This window comes from Trematomus bernacchii, unplaced genomic scaffold (genome assembly GCF_902827165.1).
Source record: "Trematomus bernacchii unplaced genomic scaffold, fTreBer1.1, whole genome shotgun sequence".
Lineage (NCBI taxonomy): Eukaryota > Metazoa > Chordata > Actinopteri > Perciformes > Nototheniidae > Trematomus > Trematomus bernacchii.
The window spans coordinates 348,971-369,957 of record NW_022987578.1 but is presented as its reverse complement, the minus strand read 5'-3'; the positions used below and the strand labels follow the sequence as shown (position 1 = coordinate 369,957).

The window sequence follows — 20,987 nt, the reverse complement described above, 5'->3', positions numbered from 1 at the left end:
TTTAAATTGGGCTCAAGTAGAACCTTTACATGGATTTGGCTTGCAACACAAAGTGATACCGATCTCTGTCTGTTATGATTTGAAAGTCTCATGATTTAAAGTGTAGGCCTGTGAAGGAGAGGCCCTTGGAAAACAACCTCTACTTCTCTGTTAACTGTAATTACTTATTGTAAAGAGATTGCAACATTATACTTTTTAAAGAATTGCTCAATTCATTTAACACATTTATTATGCACACTGTAATGAAAACGTCAACAAATATATTGATCCTGGCTTAACCAGCGACCTTTACTCTTTTGTTCATAAACTCGGTTTCAGAAAACTTGTCAGTAGTTTAACAACTATTAGAATTTTAGTAATGTCTCTGGAGACCAATTGGTTGATACGAGAAATAATTTGAAGCAGTTTAATAAAGAATGTTAAACTATATTTAAAACTGTAATTAAACTTCAACTTATATTAATTATCTGAATCCAGTGGCCAGTTGGAACAGATAATCAACAAAGTTTCCATTTTGCAGCAGCAGCGCAAAAGGTTTCAACAATAATTTGTATTATGTTTGAGTCTAGTTCTGTCTTATCAGCTTTGTTTCGGAATGTGTTCAATACATTACGTTTTTTTTTTTTCATTATTACCATACAATACATAGATTTAAGAATAAATGAAACAAATAATACAACATTGACCTAAAACAGCAGACAGATTTTGCCACCCTGACCTCCTCAGGCAGGGTTTTTACGACCAGCAGTGATGCCTCTTAGGGTCTCAGGGTGCAGGACGGGGCATAGGGTTTATAAAAGGTCACAAACATATCTTAACATACCAGCAATACAATTTAAGAATGTATTCTTAAAAGTAATATAATCTTATTTTCTTCTTACACCTACAGCGCACACCCTGAACAGTGTGCTCCTTGTTTACATTTCCTCTGCACACTCAGATGCAGGACATAAAAACACTCTTTTGCTATTTATTTTCATTTTGCAGCACATCTATACTACCAGAATTTTGCAAAACACTATATATTATTTAACTTTCTCAAGTCATTTACTTTTGGTGAGTTAACTAAAGCTTAGTTTATTTTACTCTGGCTATGGACTGATTCATTATTAGTTGTTACAAAACATGCACAAGACGGCGGTTAGACAAACCAATATAGACCCCTGATACAAACAATCAGACAAACAAACATGATGAACTCATAATAAACACCAGCGTGACAGCAAAAATTCATCCAGCTCAATTTAGTCCGGATTAAAGAGGTTTCAGAGGGGGTAGGGACTATTTGATCTCTCCCAGTGGGAATCCAGTGGGGCACCTTGACTCGTGCCGCCACCCTTGTATACAAGTCCTTAGATCGGTGCCTGAAGACCGTCCAAGAGCAATAACTAGCTTATCCTCTTGCGACTCCACTATCCCTGCTCTAGTGGTGCTATGCCCCCCCGATCTGGAGCACATAGACTTTGTTCCTCTACCCTTTCTATCCGAAACCACACAGTTAACTGTAGTCCTACTCGACCAGCCTATACACCTCCCATCATGCTCATCCCAACGATGAAACACAGTTTTGCTCTACACTTGCATACCACTGCCCACCCATGATCAATTAGCCTATAATTTTATGTATGCACCCCGGACCGACATCAGCTCCTCAGCAATGTAGGGTGCCTGTCGCATCAGGTAATGCACGCACCTCGCACCTGCCAGCACACCTCTGAATGTAAATGGCCACAAGCCACGAGAGTGCTTTTAAACAGTCTCGTTTTTAATAGAGACGGCGGTGGTGTGAGTTAAAGCTATAGACAAAAGCTGTGATTTTCTCCCTCTGAGTTCACTTCACCAGCTCATGCAGATACGGGGAGGTATGTTACACACATTCCCCGGAGCTGCAGCAGCTGGAGCCGTGTTTTTTTTAGAGGCGCTGGGGGTAATATCTATGGCTGCTTTAGTTAACTGCTAGTGTTGGCCGCTGAAACCCCCGGAATCTCGGCGATTTGTTCATTACAAATCTCTATTTTGATTTCACACAGAAGTTCCACTTTACTGCTGCCCTCATTAAGGTCTTTTTTAAACATCTCCGTGTATGCCTGCACGGCACATAAGTCCCGAGCAGCACACACAGAGGGAACCAGCCAGGACAGAGTCCCTGGATGATCCCCTGGGGTTAATAGCCCCAAATGTTCATTAACCAAAACGAAACGCAGCTGCTTAGCTTCACAGATAATGTTAGGATACCGTCAATCACAGATTCTGGTAAGGCAATGTCCAAATGTAGATTTGAAATCACACTTACCAGTCTCTGAAGATATGTTGGCATCCTGCCGACAACGCCAATTTGTGGAGGAAACTTCTGTGTAGTAATGCATGGAGTCACCGACTCAGGAAGGAGACACGGTGAGAGTTGGAGCTTTGATGTCAAACACTGATGGGTTTATTCAGAGTATTCGGCCGGAGGATTCACATCACAATTCAAAGAGTCAGAGGTTCTGACTACACGGTAGAGTTGCCACATCAATTCTGAAGAACCTCTCTCTATGCTAGACCTTTTAACAGGTTCACAGAGAGAAATCAACATCTCTGAAGGAGTAGACTAAACACTGAATCATCTGCGTCCGACACTCATGGCCTCAAGGATTTCACATCCGAGAGCCCACAAACACCGATAAAGAAGTGCCTCAGTGTTCTCACAACAATTACCCTTCGTGCCGGTCAAGTTGACCGGTCTCACACTGGTGACAACAACACATATGGCACCAAGGCCTTTCCTTAAAGGAGATAACACATGTCAGAGTAAAAGGTTAGATATCTAGAAGAATTATTCCTTAACAGTATATATACAGTTATATCCACGTTGGACTTCATGCCTTAAAGTCAGAAATCCTATTATAATAACGTAAAAGCTCTGATTTCTCTCATCAGTTTGTCATTTCTTTATTACATCACCACACGTGTATTTGTTTTATCTCCAGCAAGGAAATACTAGCGTTTCAAAAGTATAATAAATCATGATTATTCACAGATATCTAGTGTGATTAACGCAGGTTTATAATTCATCTACAGCACTGGTTGTATCCCAAACAGCAGAGTGAGACTCACCAGCTGCAGCCAGATGTTGGTGGTCAGCACCTGGTTCTTCTCGTCCTGAAAACACAAGAGCAAACCAGTTCAACCAGGAGAGACTAGTTTGAAAATGTATTTATTTTTTACCCCGTTGTGCGGGAGTATCATTATCAGATAAAACTATTAGACCCTGGTGGTGGTGGAGGCATGAAGGGATTGATGGAGGTTTTGAAATGTATTCCTCATGTTATCAGCTTTTGAATAAAGCGGTGCAGTGATGACGTATTTGTGTAGTTCGACCCTGAAGGAAGCGGCTGGTTCCCTCGACAAAAAGCAACGGGATTTCTCCATAAGATTTTGGAATATTGTAAAAAATAATGTCTGTGGAAAACGAACCTGTTTGATAAATGCACGTTTTGTTCAGCCGGATAATCTCCACATGTCTACCCTACTTTTATAATTTTCTAATCATAAATCTAATGTCCAGAAGCAAAATGCTAACGTGATGCTATAAAGGAACTACAGGCGAGTCCAGCAGCACGACTTCAACGTCACGCCAACTTCAGATCCATATTCAAACACACAGATTCTAAATGGTACGAGTTGAAGCGTTTGTTTGAACAGTTTGCAGGAGGCAGGTACTTGCTTTCAATCAGAACAGGGCAAACAAACTTAGAGTGTTTACGTGTTCGGCGTAATGACGTACAACGGCCTCCACAACTTCTGTAGTCCTATTCAGCCACTTGGTAACAACCATCGTTTTTCAGACACGTCAACTCTTCAGAAATCACCAGTGGGGTCACTGCTGATGGATTTAATGTCGTAGAACAAAACGTGATCCGTCTCTTCAATGTGTCTCAACCACAGACCTTATTTCCAGATATTTTCCAAAATCCTATGGAGAGATCCCATTGGCTCTGAGACGAGGGAACAGGAAGTGGGGAAATGCTAACTCACTTCAGGGTTTTAGGACTCGTTCCTGCACCACTCTATAAAGCTCGCCTTCTGTTAAAACTTTGAAACCAGCCTTCCTGTCTCCGTACTCATTTGGGTTATTTACCCCAACGCTGTCAGGAGGGGGGGAGAGCAGATTTAAAGGTGTGACGATGCGCTGTGATTGGCTTGTGGGAATAGAGACGAAAGTGATAGGTTCAGCTGGGGAGTGATGCCAATTACTGATTGGAGGGGTGAGCGTAGTGAGAAGGAAATATGTGAATGACAGATATAAAGACGGTCTTCCTGGTTGAATTCATGCTGAGCTTCATCAGTGTGAGTTGTTTGTGATCCTCTCAAATCTTATCAAGTATTCGTCTAATTTCTAGTCAGAACATGTATTTACACTTGATATAAGACCTAATAACTTTAACAATGCAGTGAGATATAGGGTCTTGTTTTTAGAAGATGCATCATAGATATCTTGTTAAATCAGACTCTCGAAAACATCTCATTTACAATTTATTGGAAAATCAACACAACATGTCCTGATCCTGGTTCAACAAAAGTTATCCCAGCTGATTACAGGATCTCATTTATCTTAATATCCCTCCTTATTTCAAGAGATCTTACCAGGCAAATGTTCCCTTGTTCTATTGGAAGATTTGTTTACTTATTACAAGAGAACACACCTTGTTTTTATTATTCTTTTACTTGATTTTGAAGCAGCTTTTTCCAGTGCATGCACTCTGTCCCTTCAAACTCATTTATAACATGGCGCTATGCCAGCAGAAGGATAGAGGAGGAATATGAGTAACGTCAGGTTGATGAATGTCCGGACCCTTAATTCTCTGTAAGGTTGCCGAGCGCACCGAGACAATCAGAAGACGGGACTCTGTGAGCAGGAATATTCAGGAGAAAGGACTTTAAAGTCATGGTTTAATGGAAAACTGACCTTCAGGTAGTTCACTCAGATCCTTTGAATAATTAAAAGATGTGGTCATATACTCTCTTACAAGTAAAAGTCCTGCAGTCGTTTGTTTACTTCAGTCAAAGTACAAGTGTATTATCATGAAAATAAACTTAAAGTACCAAATATAAAAATAATCATTATGAAGATGGGCTCTTTCAGAATAACTGAATCACTGTGATATAATTCCTGATTCATTAAAGAGGCCCTATTCTGCTTTTTCCCTCTCCTGTAGAGTGTGTTCTATAGGTTTTAGTGCATGTAAACACACACACACACACACACACACACACACACACACACACACACACACACACACACTGCAAAAACTAAGCCTCAAAAAACAAGTAAAATAAATAGTAAAATGAGTAATATATTACTTAAAATAAGAAAAATTATCTACCAACAGAACAAGAAAAATGCACTTGCCAAGACCTTCTTAAAACAAGTAAATACATCTAGCCTAAAAAGATCTACAGATATCTTAAAACAAGTGTTTTTAAACCAAAAATAAGTACATTTGAATTGAAGCAAGGAATATCTTTAAGAATTATAATCTAATTATAAGGAAAATGTGCTTGAATTCAGCATATTCTACTGCTATTGTCCCAAAATTCAATTGTATGTTAGGCAACATATCTTAAATCCAGTGCAGCTTCACTTTAAACAGGTACATTTGTCTAGATACAAAGATAAGATTTAAGAATTATTTTCTTAATATGTAGAAAAATCTACTTAAATTCAGCATTTGGTGCTATTAAAGTATTCTTAAAATAAGGCTAAATACCAAGAAACGTAGAGACAAAACCTTCAAAAATCTTTAATCCTATCAAGATATAAACTTTAACTGCTTGCATAAAGAAAAATATGAGTCTCAAATGATTTATTTTAATGTTTTTATTGTTTTCAAACTGCGTAGTAAAGGTCAGTCATCAGAAATGTCTTTAGAAAAAAAGAGAACATTATTTCACTGTAAAATGCAACGCAAGTGAAATTCTCATGACACTTTTGACTCAGCGAACAATTTTCAATAGGACTATAAGTATGAGGGGCCGCTAGGGTCATTATTCAGAAATACCGTTCACATACACATGTGAAACACTCTCACACACACACAACTGAAACCAACATCATTTACAAACATATGTAAGAATCTCTCATATGCACATATGAAACGTTCTCACACACATATGAAATCCAAAGTTATTCACATATACATGTGATACGCACTCACACACACACACCTGAAACGCACTCACACACACACCTGAAACGCTCTCACACACATGAAACGCACTCACACACACACACGTGAAACACACTCACACCTGAAACGCTCTCACACACACATAAAACACACTATCCCATATCTGTGGGAGAGCGTTTCGTGTGTGAGAGTTTCAGGTGTGTGTGTCAGTGCGTTTCATGTGTGTGTGAGAGCGTTTCAGGTGTGAGTGCGTATCACATGTGTATATGTGTATATGAGTGCGTTTCACATGTGTATGTGAATAACTTTGGATTTCATGTGTATGCGAACGTTTCATATGTGTATATGAGAGATTTTTACATATGTTTGTAAATGATTTTGGTTTCAGTTGTGTGTGTGAGAGCGTTTCACATGTGTCTGTGAACGGTATTTCTGAGTAATGTCCCTAGCGGCCCCTCATATACAAGTGCCCTAATCACTTATGAACTCTTTCCAGTCGGCCATAGCCTTTTTGTATGAAGTAGTCATGTCACGGTCGTGAATGGCGTCCAAGAGCACTTCTGTCTGCACCACAGACAGAAGTGTTGCAATGCACTTAGGATAGGTGAGGTGAAAGGTGTAATAACATGAGATACATCACGCTTTCATGAATGTCCTCTTTTGGGAAGATGAGCACGGGCATGGTTCCAATGGCCAGTATACAGTTGGTTTCGCAGATGATGACAACAGTGCTGGAGAGTGGTCGTGTCTGGAGAAAGGTGTTGGGGTCTTCTGCAGACTGACACAAAAACAGACAAAGAAATCATCACAAAAAGGGAAACAAATATGATCACAACATTTCAGTCTTTGTATCGACATGAGAAAGTTCTTATAAATGTTCTTACCTCAAGGACGTGGAGCACAGCCTCACTTGCATGCCTTAACTTCTTGGGTGGGGCCATAGGTGATGGGAACATCTCTGGTAAAGCCTTCATCATGGCAATTGAGTGCTTTACGGTTGGGAAAAAAAGTGTCATTCCGTTTCCTGCAGTCAGTTAATAAACAGACATGGTCAGAGACAATAATCACCTTTGTCAAGCTGCGGACGCCTCGTGAGCTTTTTGAAAACTCCATAAAACTGTGCCCTCTCACAAAAGGTCCCCCACCGGGTCTTAAGTTCCGTTAAGAAGTGGGAGTTGCCTTGATTGAGGACCCGCCGTAGTTCATCCATTAGCTAAGACAACGAGAGAGAAAATATATAGGAGAAATATTAAAATCTACATTCCAAGGGTTAGTAATTCGTCTCATAACTGAATTTCCCAAAAAATATGAATATGTGTATAATGTGATTTAAATAGTCACTTAACAAAAATATTACAGTGCACATAGAAATATGTGTTTTTTTGCAAATGTATGTCTGATGCACACACTATTTTCAAATACGTATTGTGGACCAATACTACTAACAAAATAATGTTGTGTGTATCAGAAGCACATTTGTGAAATGTGTTCTTTTTAAATAAGTGGAGGGTTTTTATATATCTATGCAGAATAAATATTTGTATTCAATAAGCATATGAGTCATTCATTTATAAATAATGAGACAGATCTGATTTAATTGTCATACCATTTCTCATTTCAAATTTGGTCTAACGTTAACCGAATTAGGAAGCATAGTTGTACATAAAACGAAGACATCTGCTTACATGATCCAGTTCTCCAAAGCAAGGATAAGCTTTAAGAATCTTGGAAGGCCTGTCCTGCTCCTTTGTAACATCAGAGTCAATGAAGGCCCTTCTCGCTTGGATTTCGAGGTCCAGGAGCTGAGCAACATCCATCTTGTTTGGTCTGGCCTTGGTTTTATACATCGCCTGTAGAGTCTTATCGTGTCTCGCCTGGGACTGTGGGCTCTCAGTTTCTGATGCTAGAAAACATAAACCCCACTATTTTCATTTCTGATGCTAAAATGTAAATGAGACATTAACACACAAACAGCCATAGTGACTGACACAGGGCAAACATAGATGAGTAATCTTGAATAAAAAAGGGTTCTAAAATAGCTTATTGATATTGTTACATTTTCTTGAAGAGATTGAACCATCTACTATTTCAATTTCTGTACTTACCACATAACTGTTCAACCTCCGGGGCGCTGCATCGAGATGGTGGTGATCTCTCCAAGATCAAGGTTGATGCGGTGGATTCATCAGTCTCATCAGTGGACGTCTCATGGCTGCTCTGAAAGCTTAAACTCCTAGGCCTCTTTCTTGAAGGAGTTGAACCCTGCTTCTTTTTGGGGGTTGTCACATTCTGGACCCTTTTCAAAAGCTGCTTTTTCACAGTTTCCTTACAAGACACACACACACAACAGGTTGTGTTATAACTCACATTAAACAAACTTGTATCAAACAAAATACACCATACAAGCAGTTGCACAGAGCTCTTATTGAACTGAAACACATCACTCCCAGTTTGATAGGCAAATGATTGCAGTGCTTTGTCTGAACCATGAGTTGAAAACTTGAATAGGGACATACCCACTCAGCTCTACTGTTTTGAGATCTGTCCCGAAGCATTGGGTAGTACTCGATTAGACGCTTCGCCATTACAGTGAGTTCACGGCTGCATGGATAGTTAAAGTCATCCCCAGCTGCTCTTTTAATGGAAAGCATGCTTGTGACTGTATTCCTGATTAATCGACAGCGAAGATCTTTGGAAAGGACGTAGTCTCCTTCTTCTCCAGCGCGCTGCTTTTCAGAAAAGGTGCTTCGTGATTGCTCCAATTCTGTGTCTGTGTATAAGACATACAGTGGACTAGGAAGCTGTACGGTTCTGCTGGCACAATGTTGGGGTTGTGGGCTTTGAGAGGGGAAGGATGGTGGAGAAAAGACGGGGGATGGAGAGGGGTTGGGGCAGGAGGAGGAGGGAAACAAGGAAGGTTGGGGGGTGGGAATAGGGCTGAAATCACAAGTCCCATGAGAGGTACTCGGTCTACACAGGTCTGTCTCCTGGCCCTGTATAAAAGATGCATATCATGGTATTTACAATGAAAAGAGCAAAAAAACAAAAATCAACACAACCAAAAAACTCCACTTCTTCAAATAACTGCATGATGACTAGGAAAGGCTTACTTGGTAACAGGTTTAAAGTCCCTCAAATGTTAGAATCTGGAATTACCTCATTTTCATCATGAGTGAGTCTCCAAATGGTTCTTCTTCTGAAGAAGTGCTCAGGCCCGGGAAGGAGATCGCGCAAGTCCTCCTTAGAGAGGCTGGGCAGCATGTCTCTGCTTATATTAGCAGCTGAAAACAGATTTAACCACACAGTTAATAATAAGGTAAAAAGCAACTAATAACATATTTATCTAAATACATAAAATGAAAGAGTAATGTACATTTCTGGCTGGCTTCACAAGATTTTTCAAAACAGTGTCTTTACCTTGAAATCTTTATTCAAATAAGCATAATTTACGTCCCAAGCCTGCTTATATCCAAAGGACAGTTTAGTTTCAATAGCCTGCACTATCATACAACAACGCATTTTTAAATGCTGTCTACTGTCAGTCGTGGAAGGCTCATTTGCTTCTTGACATTATTTCTGGCAATAATACAGTATCAACTAAAATGTTAACCACGATTTGTCATTTGTGCAGTTATTAACAGCTTACAGTAGATATTAGCTAAGTTAACGCTAGATATGTAGCCATCTAGCTAGCTTACTTTGCATGCTAACTTGTTGTCCAACCGATTAAAATAATGTAAAGCTTGCTGGAGAGGTGCAGCATAAAATACACAATTACATTACCTTTTAATGCTGCAGTTGCTATAGGATCCATGCCCGGATATGTGATATCTCTTCCATTTTCATCCATGGCGTAGTTAAAGGGCCCATGTCATGGCCATTTCCACTGATCATAATTACATTGTTGAGGTATACTAAAATAGATTTATACTGTGCAATTTTCCAAACTCACATTGGTTTCGCATACAGCATCTCTGTCAAGCATGTGTATTCAGCAGTATTCACTTTCTCCACTAAACGACTCGTTGGAGCTCTTGCCCCCCCCTCCCTGTGAGCCTAGTGTGCTCCGATTGGTCAGCTCGGCCACTCGTTCTGATTAGTCAACCACCAGAGAGGCTGCGCCCATGTCAGTGCTTTTCCCGGCTGCTCTCAGCGTAACATCAGTCTTATCATGGCGTCGGTACGGAACTGTTGTTATAGAAGAGTGTGACGGCCCCAGGGCCTTTGTCTTACGATGGGGTGGAGCTGAAGAGGCTAATCAGCACGATCACGGACACCTCCGGACACGACGGCCCCAGTCTCTCTCCAAAGCGGCTGCAGGAAGACTAACTCTGCGATCCTCTCAACCACCTATCTCTGCATTTACCACAATAAATGTGCTGTGGTTTTGTAAACTCGTGTATGTCTCCTTGTCTTTCCGTTGTGGCCTACGAGCTACTCTCATAACAAAGAGTAAGTTATTTTTACCCGTTATAAACTACTACTGTTTGATGAGAAATCAAATCATGGTTTGCTATATATGAATTCAGGGAAGAAAGGATAGGCCTACTAAGTATTTCCATTAAACTTTATTTTTAGAAATGTACAAAATGAACATAAATATACATATATACACACGGTATATTCCTCCTCCTCGCATCTTGCCTGCGCACAGTCGGTGCGGTGCCTTTTAGCACGAGGCCTCAGTAGAAGTCCCTTCCCCGTCATGGATTGTCCGCCAGGATCTGGCTGGACGAAATCAAATGCAAATCACAAAATATTAGAGAAACTTAGTTGTTTTAGATTCGTTAGTAGTAGTTGTGTAATGAACAGCTTGCCTGCTAATATGCTAACCTAGCTTTGTTTACCTTGGTAGCTAACACGATATGAACGTTAGCTTGGAGGAAAGGCAACTATAATGCAGTGTAATAAAACTACTATGAACAAAATCTAGTGGTTCATATTAGGCTAGCAATAACGTGTTTATAATTGCAATCGTATACGGGTATTCTGCTACCATACAATGTAACTTGCATGAATACATTGTTTTGCGCTAGCATACAGCTAGCCTCGTTAGCTACATGCAGTATATGTACGGTCACAATGTACGGTAAACCGGAGTATACTGTATGAGTATTCCGTGTGTGTGACTGCAGACATTCTCCTGCCATGACAAACATGTAAGGCCATCTGCTGACATTGTAGTTGATATATTTAAACGCTAGCAACGTAGCATCACAAAAATGTTTTTCCGACCAAAACTAGCTCTAGCTCCGTGTGTTAGATCGCTACGCCAGCTATAATGTAATTACGTTTCGTGACTGACCGCACGGCAAATCACCCGGAGTATACTGTCAATAGGTATTTTGTGTGTGAATGCAGACATTCTCCTGCTATGAGATACATGTATGCAAGGCCATCTGCTGATATTAGAGTTGATATATGGAAACTCTAGCAACTTAGTTAGCACTGTGTCAATGGCTTAGCAGTCCAACACAGTTTACACATTTAAACAGTCTTGTTTGATAAATACACAAATAACAATGCAAACTTACAGGTTGTATACCCAGATCTTCCCCTGCTCCAAACGGTCCAAACAAGCTGTGCATATCCGGCCTCAAACTGGGCAATGTTTTGGAAGCTTTCGTCTGTGAAATGCCGGTTCTTCGAACCTCTGGAGGAGGAACACGCCGCTGCTGGTGTGGCCATAGCTCTTCGGGATTGGTCCATTTCGTTCCGGGTACCGCATGACATCAGGCGGTACCCGGAAGAATCAAATGGGCAGTGACGTATCTCCAACGAGGCGTTTTGGGGAGGTATTTTCTGTGTTAGAGTTTTACTCGCTACAGGGTGTACTTTGAGGGTTTTGACTCTGCACACCGTTTACATGCATAAAAACCTTCATAACACACAAGGGGACGGGTAATAACCGGAAAAGCATGACATGGGAGCTTTAAATGTGAAATCACTTGCGGAGGTTCAGTCTTCTGCCTGAAGGGAAGCTAGCCAGCAACCCTGAAGCTAGGTGCACCTGACCTAACACACGCCCTTAATGGACCCTCTTCGTGGTTCCCATTGGAAGGTACCAACTATTCTTAAAGAGGGGTGACAGAGATATTGAATATGTTGCAAATATTAGGAATATTAATAACTGATGCGTTCATAGGTAACATTTCAAACATCTGTTTCAAGATGCACATCATTCCACAAGTTATTCCCAGGCATTATTAGAACGTGTATATATATATATAGGAACATGACTCACTGGCCTCCCCTATACAGCTAGAGAATGTGATAAACCCACTTCATTAGTTATTTTCCCCAACACATGGCCTGCTGCAGAAACGTTTTAATAACTTTAACTTTTGGAAGATTTCACGATGCTTTGGCGGTGCGTTATCTGCTGCGTTTTTATAACTTTTTCACTGAAATTATTATTGAGCCATATTAATCGACTGCACAGTCGCAGCCCTGACTTCAGGTTGCTCTGTGGCATTGATGGATGCACTGAGGAATATAGAGTGTACAACTCATTCTACCATCATGTAAAGAGAAGACACTTTCAACATCTTCTTGAAGACACCAGACCTGGCGACGCCACACGTGGAGATGAAAACCGACAGGAGGAAACCCAAGCACCGCAGCAAAAAGTAAGTAACGTCTGCTAAGTGAGCTAAGATTGTTAGCTACAGTGGTTGGGCCACGTGCTTAAAAAACTTGGATACAGGGTTAGTTTCGTACGTTTTGTGATGTTACAGATAGCGTTAGCCAATACTGATCAGCCACATTTAGTTATTATTTAGTTATCAATCTGCTAGGCTACAAGCAGGCGGCATCTGTCAACCATATATTTTTAAATCAGCAGTTAGCTATGTAGTGTTTTTGTGCGGATGAAAAAACCGTTAAAAAATATGCATTACGTTGGTAACGTTTGGCCACACTTACAAACAACAGTAAATCACAAAAATTATGGTTTTCCACTTTTTCACTCTGCAAGATCCTGCAAGGTGCATGCATCACTGTCAGGATCTGCACATGATTTGTTGAATTCACAGTTTTAGCTAATCAGAAATACATCCCAAATTCTTTACCCACTATTAAACTTAAAACAAAATAAATACATTTTCAGATTTGATTAGAAAAAAAAGTTTCATGGTTTTGTTTTCTGGACTGAAAAAATGTAATAAAGAGTGTTACCCAGACAATGGACAAAGTGCTACTACTTAAAGTTAGTAATTGTTGCTGAAATAACTCTTACCCCCAAAGTTTGTTTAATGTGAAAATAATCTTAGATAGATAGGAATTCAATATTTAAATTGCTCTTTTAGTGAAGCTAAATACAATTTCAAACAATCTTGTTTCTTTGATATGTTGTACACAGGACAACATTCAACCCGATCAGCTTCCAGCCGACTCCAGCAGCAAGGATCAGAACCTTCACACACCTGACTCAGTTGAAGAGCAAATGGGCATCGACCAAGATGGAGCTGTCACAGTGCACCAAGTATGTTTTCTTTGTTGTTGACTATCTACTGAAAATTAAGGGATGCTAAATAAAGGTCAGGCTGATATAGTAGTGGCTAATATTGGCCTAGCATATCATTTATATATCAATATTATGTCAAAATATTTCATTTAAATTCACCAAATGATTCATAAAACCTAGAGGTATATGTGAAGATGTATTTCTATGTGCTGTACTAGCAAAACTAAATGAACACATAAAGAGTTAGAACGGCTTATTGTCTTGTTGGAATACTAATGTTTGATATGTTTTGGTCAGAGTTACAAAATATTAAATTATCTATCTTTGCTCACCGCATCTCACCAGTGTTTTTATCATCAGATGTGCATACATTTAATGGTTATATATTTCTGTCACAGTGAGTAATGTTATACCTGCAAATGTCAAGTTACTACATTTTGTATTGTAGGATCTGACAACACATGCCACTGCCTTTGTTATCAATGCCCGATCCAAGCATCGTCTGTCACAGGTAAGATGCTTCCTTACACATGAGAACAGAGCACAGTATTTGGCTACTTATTGTACACATTTAGCAGTTAATAGTGGTTCACTGATGGCCGAGTTCAGTCTTAGTGGTTATCCACTTTACTGTTGTGTCTATGTCATAAGCAAAACTGTATATCACATAAAGCTACAGTGATCATGATAATGTGTTCCAACATCAAAGATTGATCACATCACTTTCGATCTCTCATTTTCAGAAAATGACATTGTTGCTGGGGTACAGCAGTATCAATCATCACTATTGGACAACCTCAGGACGCAGATGAAGGAAGTTCTAAAGAAGAATTCAGGAAGTACAACCAATCAACTTGAAAAAGATGCAATGGGTATATTTGACGGTTTCATTGACCCCTTTGCTAATGTTTCAACAACATTTCGCCAGAACAGTGTTATTAGGAAGCAGTTTTGTTGTGTGGATGCAGAGGAAATTCCAATTGCTCGAACCATATGCAGGAAGAAACGTGGAGGATCAACAGATTTTGTCATCAAAGACAAATTATTTTATTATGTACCATTAGTCAAAAGTGTAGAGCAGTTTCTATTACATCCGAGGATTTTGACTATGATTGAAGAGGGACCCCAGAGGTGCAGTGAAGGTTTTTTTCATGACCTTGTTGATGGTTCTCTTTTAAAATCTCATCCCTTATTTTCAGAGAAACCAAATGCACTGCAGATTATTCTGTATATACAGATGAAGCGTCTTATTTTGGACAGTTTAAAGTGCGAGGGTCGTGATCGGTTCATGCACGTTCCGTGATGGCCGGCCGGCCCCCAGTCAGACTTGATACCGCCCCCATGATAAATACATTTAATTATTGTGAAGCCAGCTGCAATGGATCATTGATCCACCAGGGGGTGCAGTGGGGTTCCACACTGGAGTCATGTGAAATCAACTTCTAAATAATAGATGTTGTTTAGTCGGAAAAAACGAACGAGCCGGCTCTCCCGATTTTTAATCCTAATTTAATCATCATCATTGATGTTTATGTTCGCCGAATTGACATGAAATCACTGACAAATATGAATATTCTGTATTCAACTTCATTGAAACGATCAGGATGGGTGTTATTTTTCCCCACAATGACCAAGTCGCTGCAAATGATCCCATGTATTACATGTACATGGCCACATTCTCAACAAAGTTACGTAACGAAACATTCTGTATTCCTTGCTTACTTTTTATTTAATGCTTTATAACAGCTGGAATAGTTCGTTTAGAACAGGCACCTCACTCGCAATCTGCTCCTCCGCAACGCCTACCACCTACCTCCGGCTGAAATTATGAATGTACAGTAAGGCATAGTAATCATAGATAACACGGCAGGGTCCGTTACAGTTTGTTTTCATCTGATTTCAAATATTTCAAATGTCTGAAGTTAATAAATACATTCTCAGTGTTCAAGTCAATAATAGTCATATAAGAAAAGTACTGATCTAATAACAGAGATTTTATAAGGACTTTTCAATGTTCGACATCGCTCATGTGAAATACAGTAAACTGGATGTTGTGGTGCCGAGAGGCGGGGTATCAAAAGTACAAGCTAAACTTTTATTTAGCATCTGAACACACTTGTAAACAACGTGATGCCCGGGAAGCGAAGACCCGGCGGAAACAGCTGGTCTGGTTCACTAAAATGTCCGTGTACAGTATATCTGGTACTAATGTATAGCGGATCTTTGTTAAGATCCATATGTCACGGATAGAACTATATATTGAGCTTTAAAACAAATGATATATATTATAATAAAATAAACACCGGCTGTTGTTATGCCTGCTGTAACGTTTACTTTCTCCGTTCTCCGCTTAAGTAATTATTACTTCCTGGTTAGCTTTCCGCTCGAAATTTAAATCTGAAAATGGCAAAATAACGGAGAAAAAAAACGTTCACAGAGAAGACGACAACAATTGTCACTTGCACTTGTCATTTAGCATCTGAACACACTTGTAAACAACGTGATGCCCGGGAAGCGAAGACCCGGCGGAAACAGCTGGTCTGGTTCACTAAAATGTCCGTGTACAGTATATCTGGTACTAATGTATAGCGGATCTTTGTTAAGATCCATATGTCAGTAGAGATGGGATGGCAGAAGGTGCTATATATATATATATATATATATATATATAATTCCAAAGCTGGTAAAGACCTTTCAAATTTAGCAATAATAGTCAAATAAGAAAAGTACTGATTTGTTCTTGAATCAACTTTTTTATGGAAAATGTTTTATGTAATTTTATTTCATTTTAAATAAAATGAAAGACATTCACAGTTAATGTAATTAGATATACATTATTAATGCCATACATTTTTAAATGTAATTAGATATACATTATTAATGCCATACATTTTTGCATAAATATTTATTCAGTATGATAGCTGTCTAACAGAAGTTAAATCCATTTCTCACTTATTCTGACAATGTACTTAACCCCAAATAAAAGAACCCAATAAAAATAGTTGTTAAATAATAGTGAAGTCACGTTGTAATAACAATAACTCATCTCTCTCGGTTTTTTTTGTTTTCTTTGTGTGCTTTGCCAAAAGCCACTGTGTCAAGTGTCCTAGTTGGGTTACCGTAACGAACAGCAGCCGGCTCTCGATTTTTAATCCTAATTTAATCGTTTATGTTCGCCGAATTGACATGAAATCACTGACAAATATGAATATACTGTATTCAACTTCATTAAAATGTTATTAACGTGCCTAAACTCAGTAATTCACTAAAAATTACTGATCCCTCCGCGTCGCGGAGGGATCTTGATCCCTGGGTGTTATTTTTCCCCATAATGACCAAGTCGCTGCAAATTATCCCGCTTATTACATGGCCACATTCTCAACAAAGTAACGACATGACTCCCAATATTAATTAAAATGCTTTTATGGATTTAGAAAATATTTTAATTGATTTAAAACATAGTTCTATGTATTGATTTAAATTTACATGCATCCGCTAAGAAAAATAGTCCGTTGTTACCGTTTTTTAAACAGTCAGAATGAAACGGCAGCTCTCAGCTGTGTGTTCACACTCCTAACTCTGATCTTTCTTTTCCAACAGTTAAGTTAACTGTAGGTTACTCTGAGTGACAAGCTTACAGTTAGTGAAGTAACACTTTTTTTTTGTGAGTCACGACCTCGCTGTTTCATTCTAACATAACGCTCCAAATATGACTGTTTCCACTCGGACTTCAATACAGCAACACCATTGTTTGGTTTCCATGGTAGCGTGTCTCTTTAGTAGCGTGCACTCCTTTCCTGTAAATTACAGGTCCAGCCAGGCAAAACAGTAATATGAAATATGAGCGTTAGTTTTTAACTGAAATGATCAAATAAAGTCAAAATGTCACAGTGTTTACAAACATTGACCATACCGTTCACCAGCCCCCACCCCACTCTTTGTTTAAAACGAATTGGCCATCGGAATGTGTGTGTCCCAACCCCCCCCTGTGATATCTCTTCACAGGGGGGAGAGAGTTAGACGCTCGTGAATTGTCAACGGGGGGGGGCCTCTCTGCACGGAGGAGCCGCGGAGAAGTGAATCACAGTGATCTGCTATTTTAAAGTAAATTCAACACATATCGACCCTAAATATAGCATATATTAAGAACGAGAAAGTGTTAACATCGTTTTTTGTAAACATATGACCAATGTGCGAGGGTGATGACATCAGAGCATCGTCCTATGGGCTTAGCCCCGGACAGGTACAACAGGTATTCACTCAGAGGGGGGTAGTTACTCATTTACATGTCAAAAAGCAACATACAGTAGGCGGGTGGGGGATGGTGAACGTTTACATTTCTCTACAGCAGTGGTTCCCAAACTTTTTGTGCCCAAGGCACACCAAAGGACAAGTAAAAATCTCAAGGCACACCTATTGTGCGAAATAGCCCTTATAACACGTGTTATCACTCATATCATGTAAAATATCTGTAAATGTGCATAATTATTTACTAATGCCAAATAAAATGTATAGATAGAACAATCAGTGGTTCAAGTTAGTATATTCCTCAGTGTAACATATCCACTAGTTGCAAAGCTTAAACATTTTTATATATTTTTTTATTTTAAGGGAAAGGATGTTTTCACTACTCAGTTTGTCAACTATGTTACGGACAAACTTGATGTCATTACAATCATTTGATTAAGTCCTGCACTTCAAGTAAAATCAAATTTGAAAGGCTCTTGAGTCTATTCTACCATATATCCAAAGATTTTTTAAAGTTTAAAAAATAATTGTATTAAAGTTTTGTTTTTTCATGTGATATGTTCAGCACTGTCATTAAGTTTAGGGATATTTTGTATTATAAAACTACCATACAGGTCATTTTGATAGTTTTAAGAGATGTCATGTAAAACTCCAACCTGTGTAGATATACATTATACTATAAAGGATATCAGAAGCACTATTTTAGATATTTTAAATTTGAAAAAATGAGGTGCAACATAGTTGACAATGAAAGTCAAACATTTGACGCAAATAACATAGTTGACTGGACACATTATTAACCATCAGCACTATGTTAATTTCAAGGCAGAAGTGCAAAATTCCATTGATAATGATGTGTAATGACGTCTACATGTCGTACAAATTGTCAACTAGGTTACCTGTCAACTAAGTTACTACAGTTATTACAGTACTGGGTAACTCAGTTGACAGGTAACCTAGTTGACAATTTCCCTATTTTGACCCATCATTTCAATGGTAGGCCTTGCCTGGATGACCACATGTCATTTTCTTGAACAGGTTAACATCACATTTGCACATATAATTGAATTAAAATCATTAAACAATTGTAAATCATAACAATGTACGTAACATTGTTGATTGTCAATGAGTATATTAATTGACCATGTGCTATTATACATAAAATATTGTAAAAATGTAGAGGACAATCACCACAGTGTGTTCAAAATGTCTGCCAAAGAGGAACATGGCATCATGTGATGCTGGTGACATGGTATTGGGACAAACAATTTTTGAGTTAAAGGGGGAAGTTCTGTTAGAAACATAGTTGACAGAACTTTTGCGGACATTCATATATTAAGATATTTAAATTATTTAAAGGGGGAAATCAATTAAAAATATGTTATTATTCTTTAGTATTTAGACTTTTGAAATAAATGAATCATTTTTTAAATTTACTTTAATGGTTTTTATTCATTATTTTGAATCCAAGACACCCTCAACTGAAAAACGGACATAGCAAAAACTGACAATTTAAGAACATCATGACACATTTCAAGCTAAATAAAGCATAGGATACACATAATGTTTGTGTGATATTATAACATGCTTTCCAATAATAGGCAAAATATGATATTTTTGAAGAAAATAGTTAGAATAATTATAATTATCATCAATGGACATCAATGGACATGGAATGTACCCTAAATTGTAGAATCACTCAGCAGTTACATACACCAAACCTTCCAGTTATATTCCTATCAATATTATGAAGGCTTTTACAGAAGGGTTTGGTCATATATAATTCATAGCCTGAATTATATAACATTTTATACCTAAAAACATGGTGAAAATTGATATTTTAGGGCTGTTGACAGTATTTTCTGATTTATGGAGTGATACAAAGAGATATCCAAAATCCCTTCTGTAAAAGCCTTAGATACTAATATGACTACAAAATGAAACAATAATTTTGATCCTGGCTTTATCCAAAGTTCAGATTTCGGTTCCTGAAATGTGTTAAAATATGCGCATATTTCATGAGATAATGGTTCATTTGGATATTTAAACATGCTATTTCAGAAAACTTGTAATACAAAAAACAATTGCCTTATTGTAAGTAATTAACTGGAGAAATATTTAGCTGATATCTTTAAGTTAAAAATACCCTATTCACCTGGGGTGTCTCGCCTTAATTAGATGTTTGATAAGTGCAGATCACATAGTAAAACACGTACACAGATACATTATTTTGTATTTTTATTAAATTCGACAATGTCAATTTCATTTTCCACTATGTCCACCGTTGTTTTTCACAACCAATGGCAGAACTTTATTGAGGCCTGTAATTAGTCAACTACAGGTCTCTTGAGTCAGTCTTTTTCTTCCAAAAAGCTTGTGACAAGATGTTATTGCTCTTGGGGCATTAAAAACAAGATTTTAACTTTAGTTTTTTATATAATATCTGCATTTTCTATTGTGAAAAACTAAGTCTTAGTTATTTAATATATAGCGCCATCTCCTGGTTAAACCCTGAAATTGGAGAATAGTGGGAGGGCCTAACATTCCTGAATACTGGTCTTTGGCAGGCAACTGGCTGGCAGTCGGCAGGAAGCTGTATGCTGGAGTCCAAAATAAGAGGCTCCATCTGTAGACGAAATAGAGATCTGTAATCCACTAGGATCCTTTTCATCAAAGAACAAGTTGTTAATGGTGTACTACACCCTAGGTAATATAAATCCAAACTACAGGTCTAAGCTGGCTGCTATTAGGCTACTTGCGATGGCTAAATCAGCAGACCTCCGTCAATCTGGTGTAGATGTAATATTGAATAGAATAAAGGAAGACATGGATGCATTGTACAGTGGTGTTAAAATGCAAACTATTAACGGGGAGAAAACAATACATGGTGCTATGGTTTCTCTCTGTGGCGACACCCTGGCACAGCATGAACTTGCAGGGTTCAAAGAGGGAGTAGGCTTTGCTTACAGTAAGTGCAGACACTGTGAGTGTTCTTTTGAGGACATGCAGTCACAATTCAACGAGGATGCATATATTAAAAGAACATTGGAGAATCATGTCAGACAGTGTGATGAAATAGAAAAGGCTAGCACAGACTTGCTTCA

At 38.6% G+C, this 20,987-nt stretch overlaps 1 protein-coding gene across 1 annotated transcript; it reads right to left on the bottom strand.

The window, feature by feature from the left end:
* Nucleotides 1–7,221: 7,221 nt before the first annotated feature.
* On the bottom strand, nucleotides 7,222–8,978 carry LOC117479868. The gene is made up of 4 exons (XM_034126972.1): nucleotides 8,687–8,978; nucleotides 8,276–8,495; nucleotides 7,856–8,073; nucleotides 7,222–7,383 (listed from the first exon to the last, which is right to left on the bottom strand). The coding sequence occupies exons 1-4, from the start codon at nucleotides 8,819–8,821 to the stop codon at nucleotides 7,222–7,224; spliced, it is 735 nt and encodes a 244-aa protein (XP_033982863.1). The 5' UTR covers nucleotides 8,822–8,978.
* Between the last annotated feature and the right edge of the window lie 12,009 nt (nucleotides 8,979–20,987).

Excerpts from the sequence above, each read along its gene's own strand:
- LOC117479868 (XM_034126972.1), bottom strand. The coding sequence starts at position 8,821 with ATGCTTTCCATTAAAAGAGCAGCTGGGGATGACTTTAACTATCCATGC. Across the intron at positions 8,496-8,686 it reads AAAACAGTAGAGCTGAGTGG|GAAACTGTGAAAAAGCAGCT; the intron begins GTATGTCCCTAT and ends GTGTCTTGTAAG. Across the intron at positions 8,074-8,275 it reads GGAGGTTGAACAGTTATGTG|CATCAGAAACTGAGAGCCCA; the intron begins GTAAGTACAGAA and ends TATGTTTTCTAG.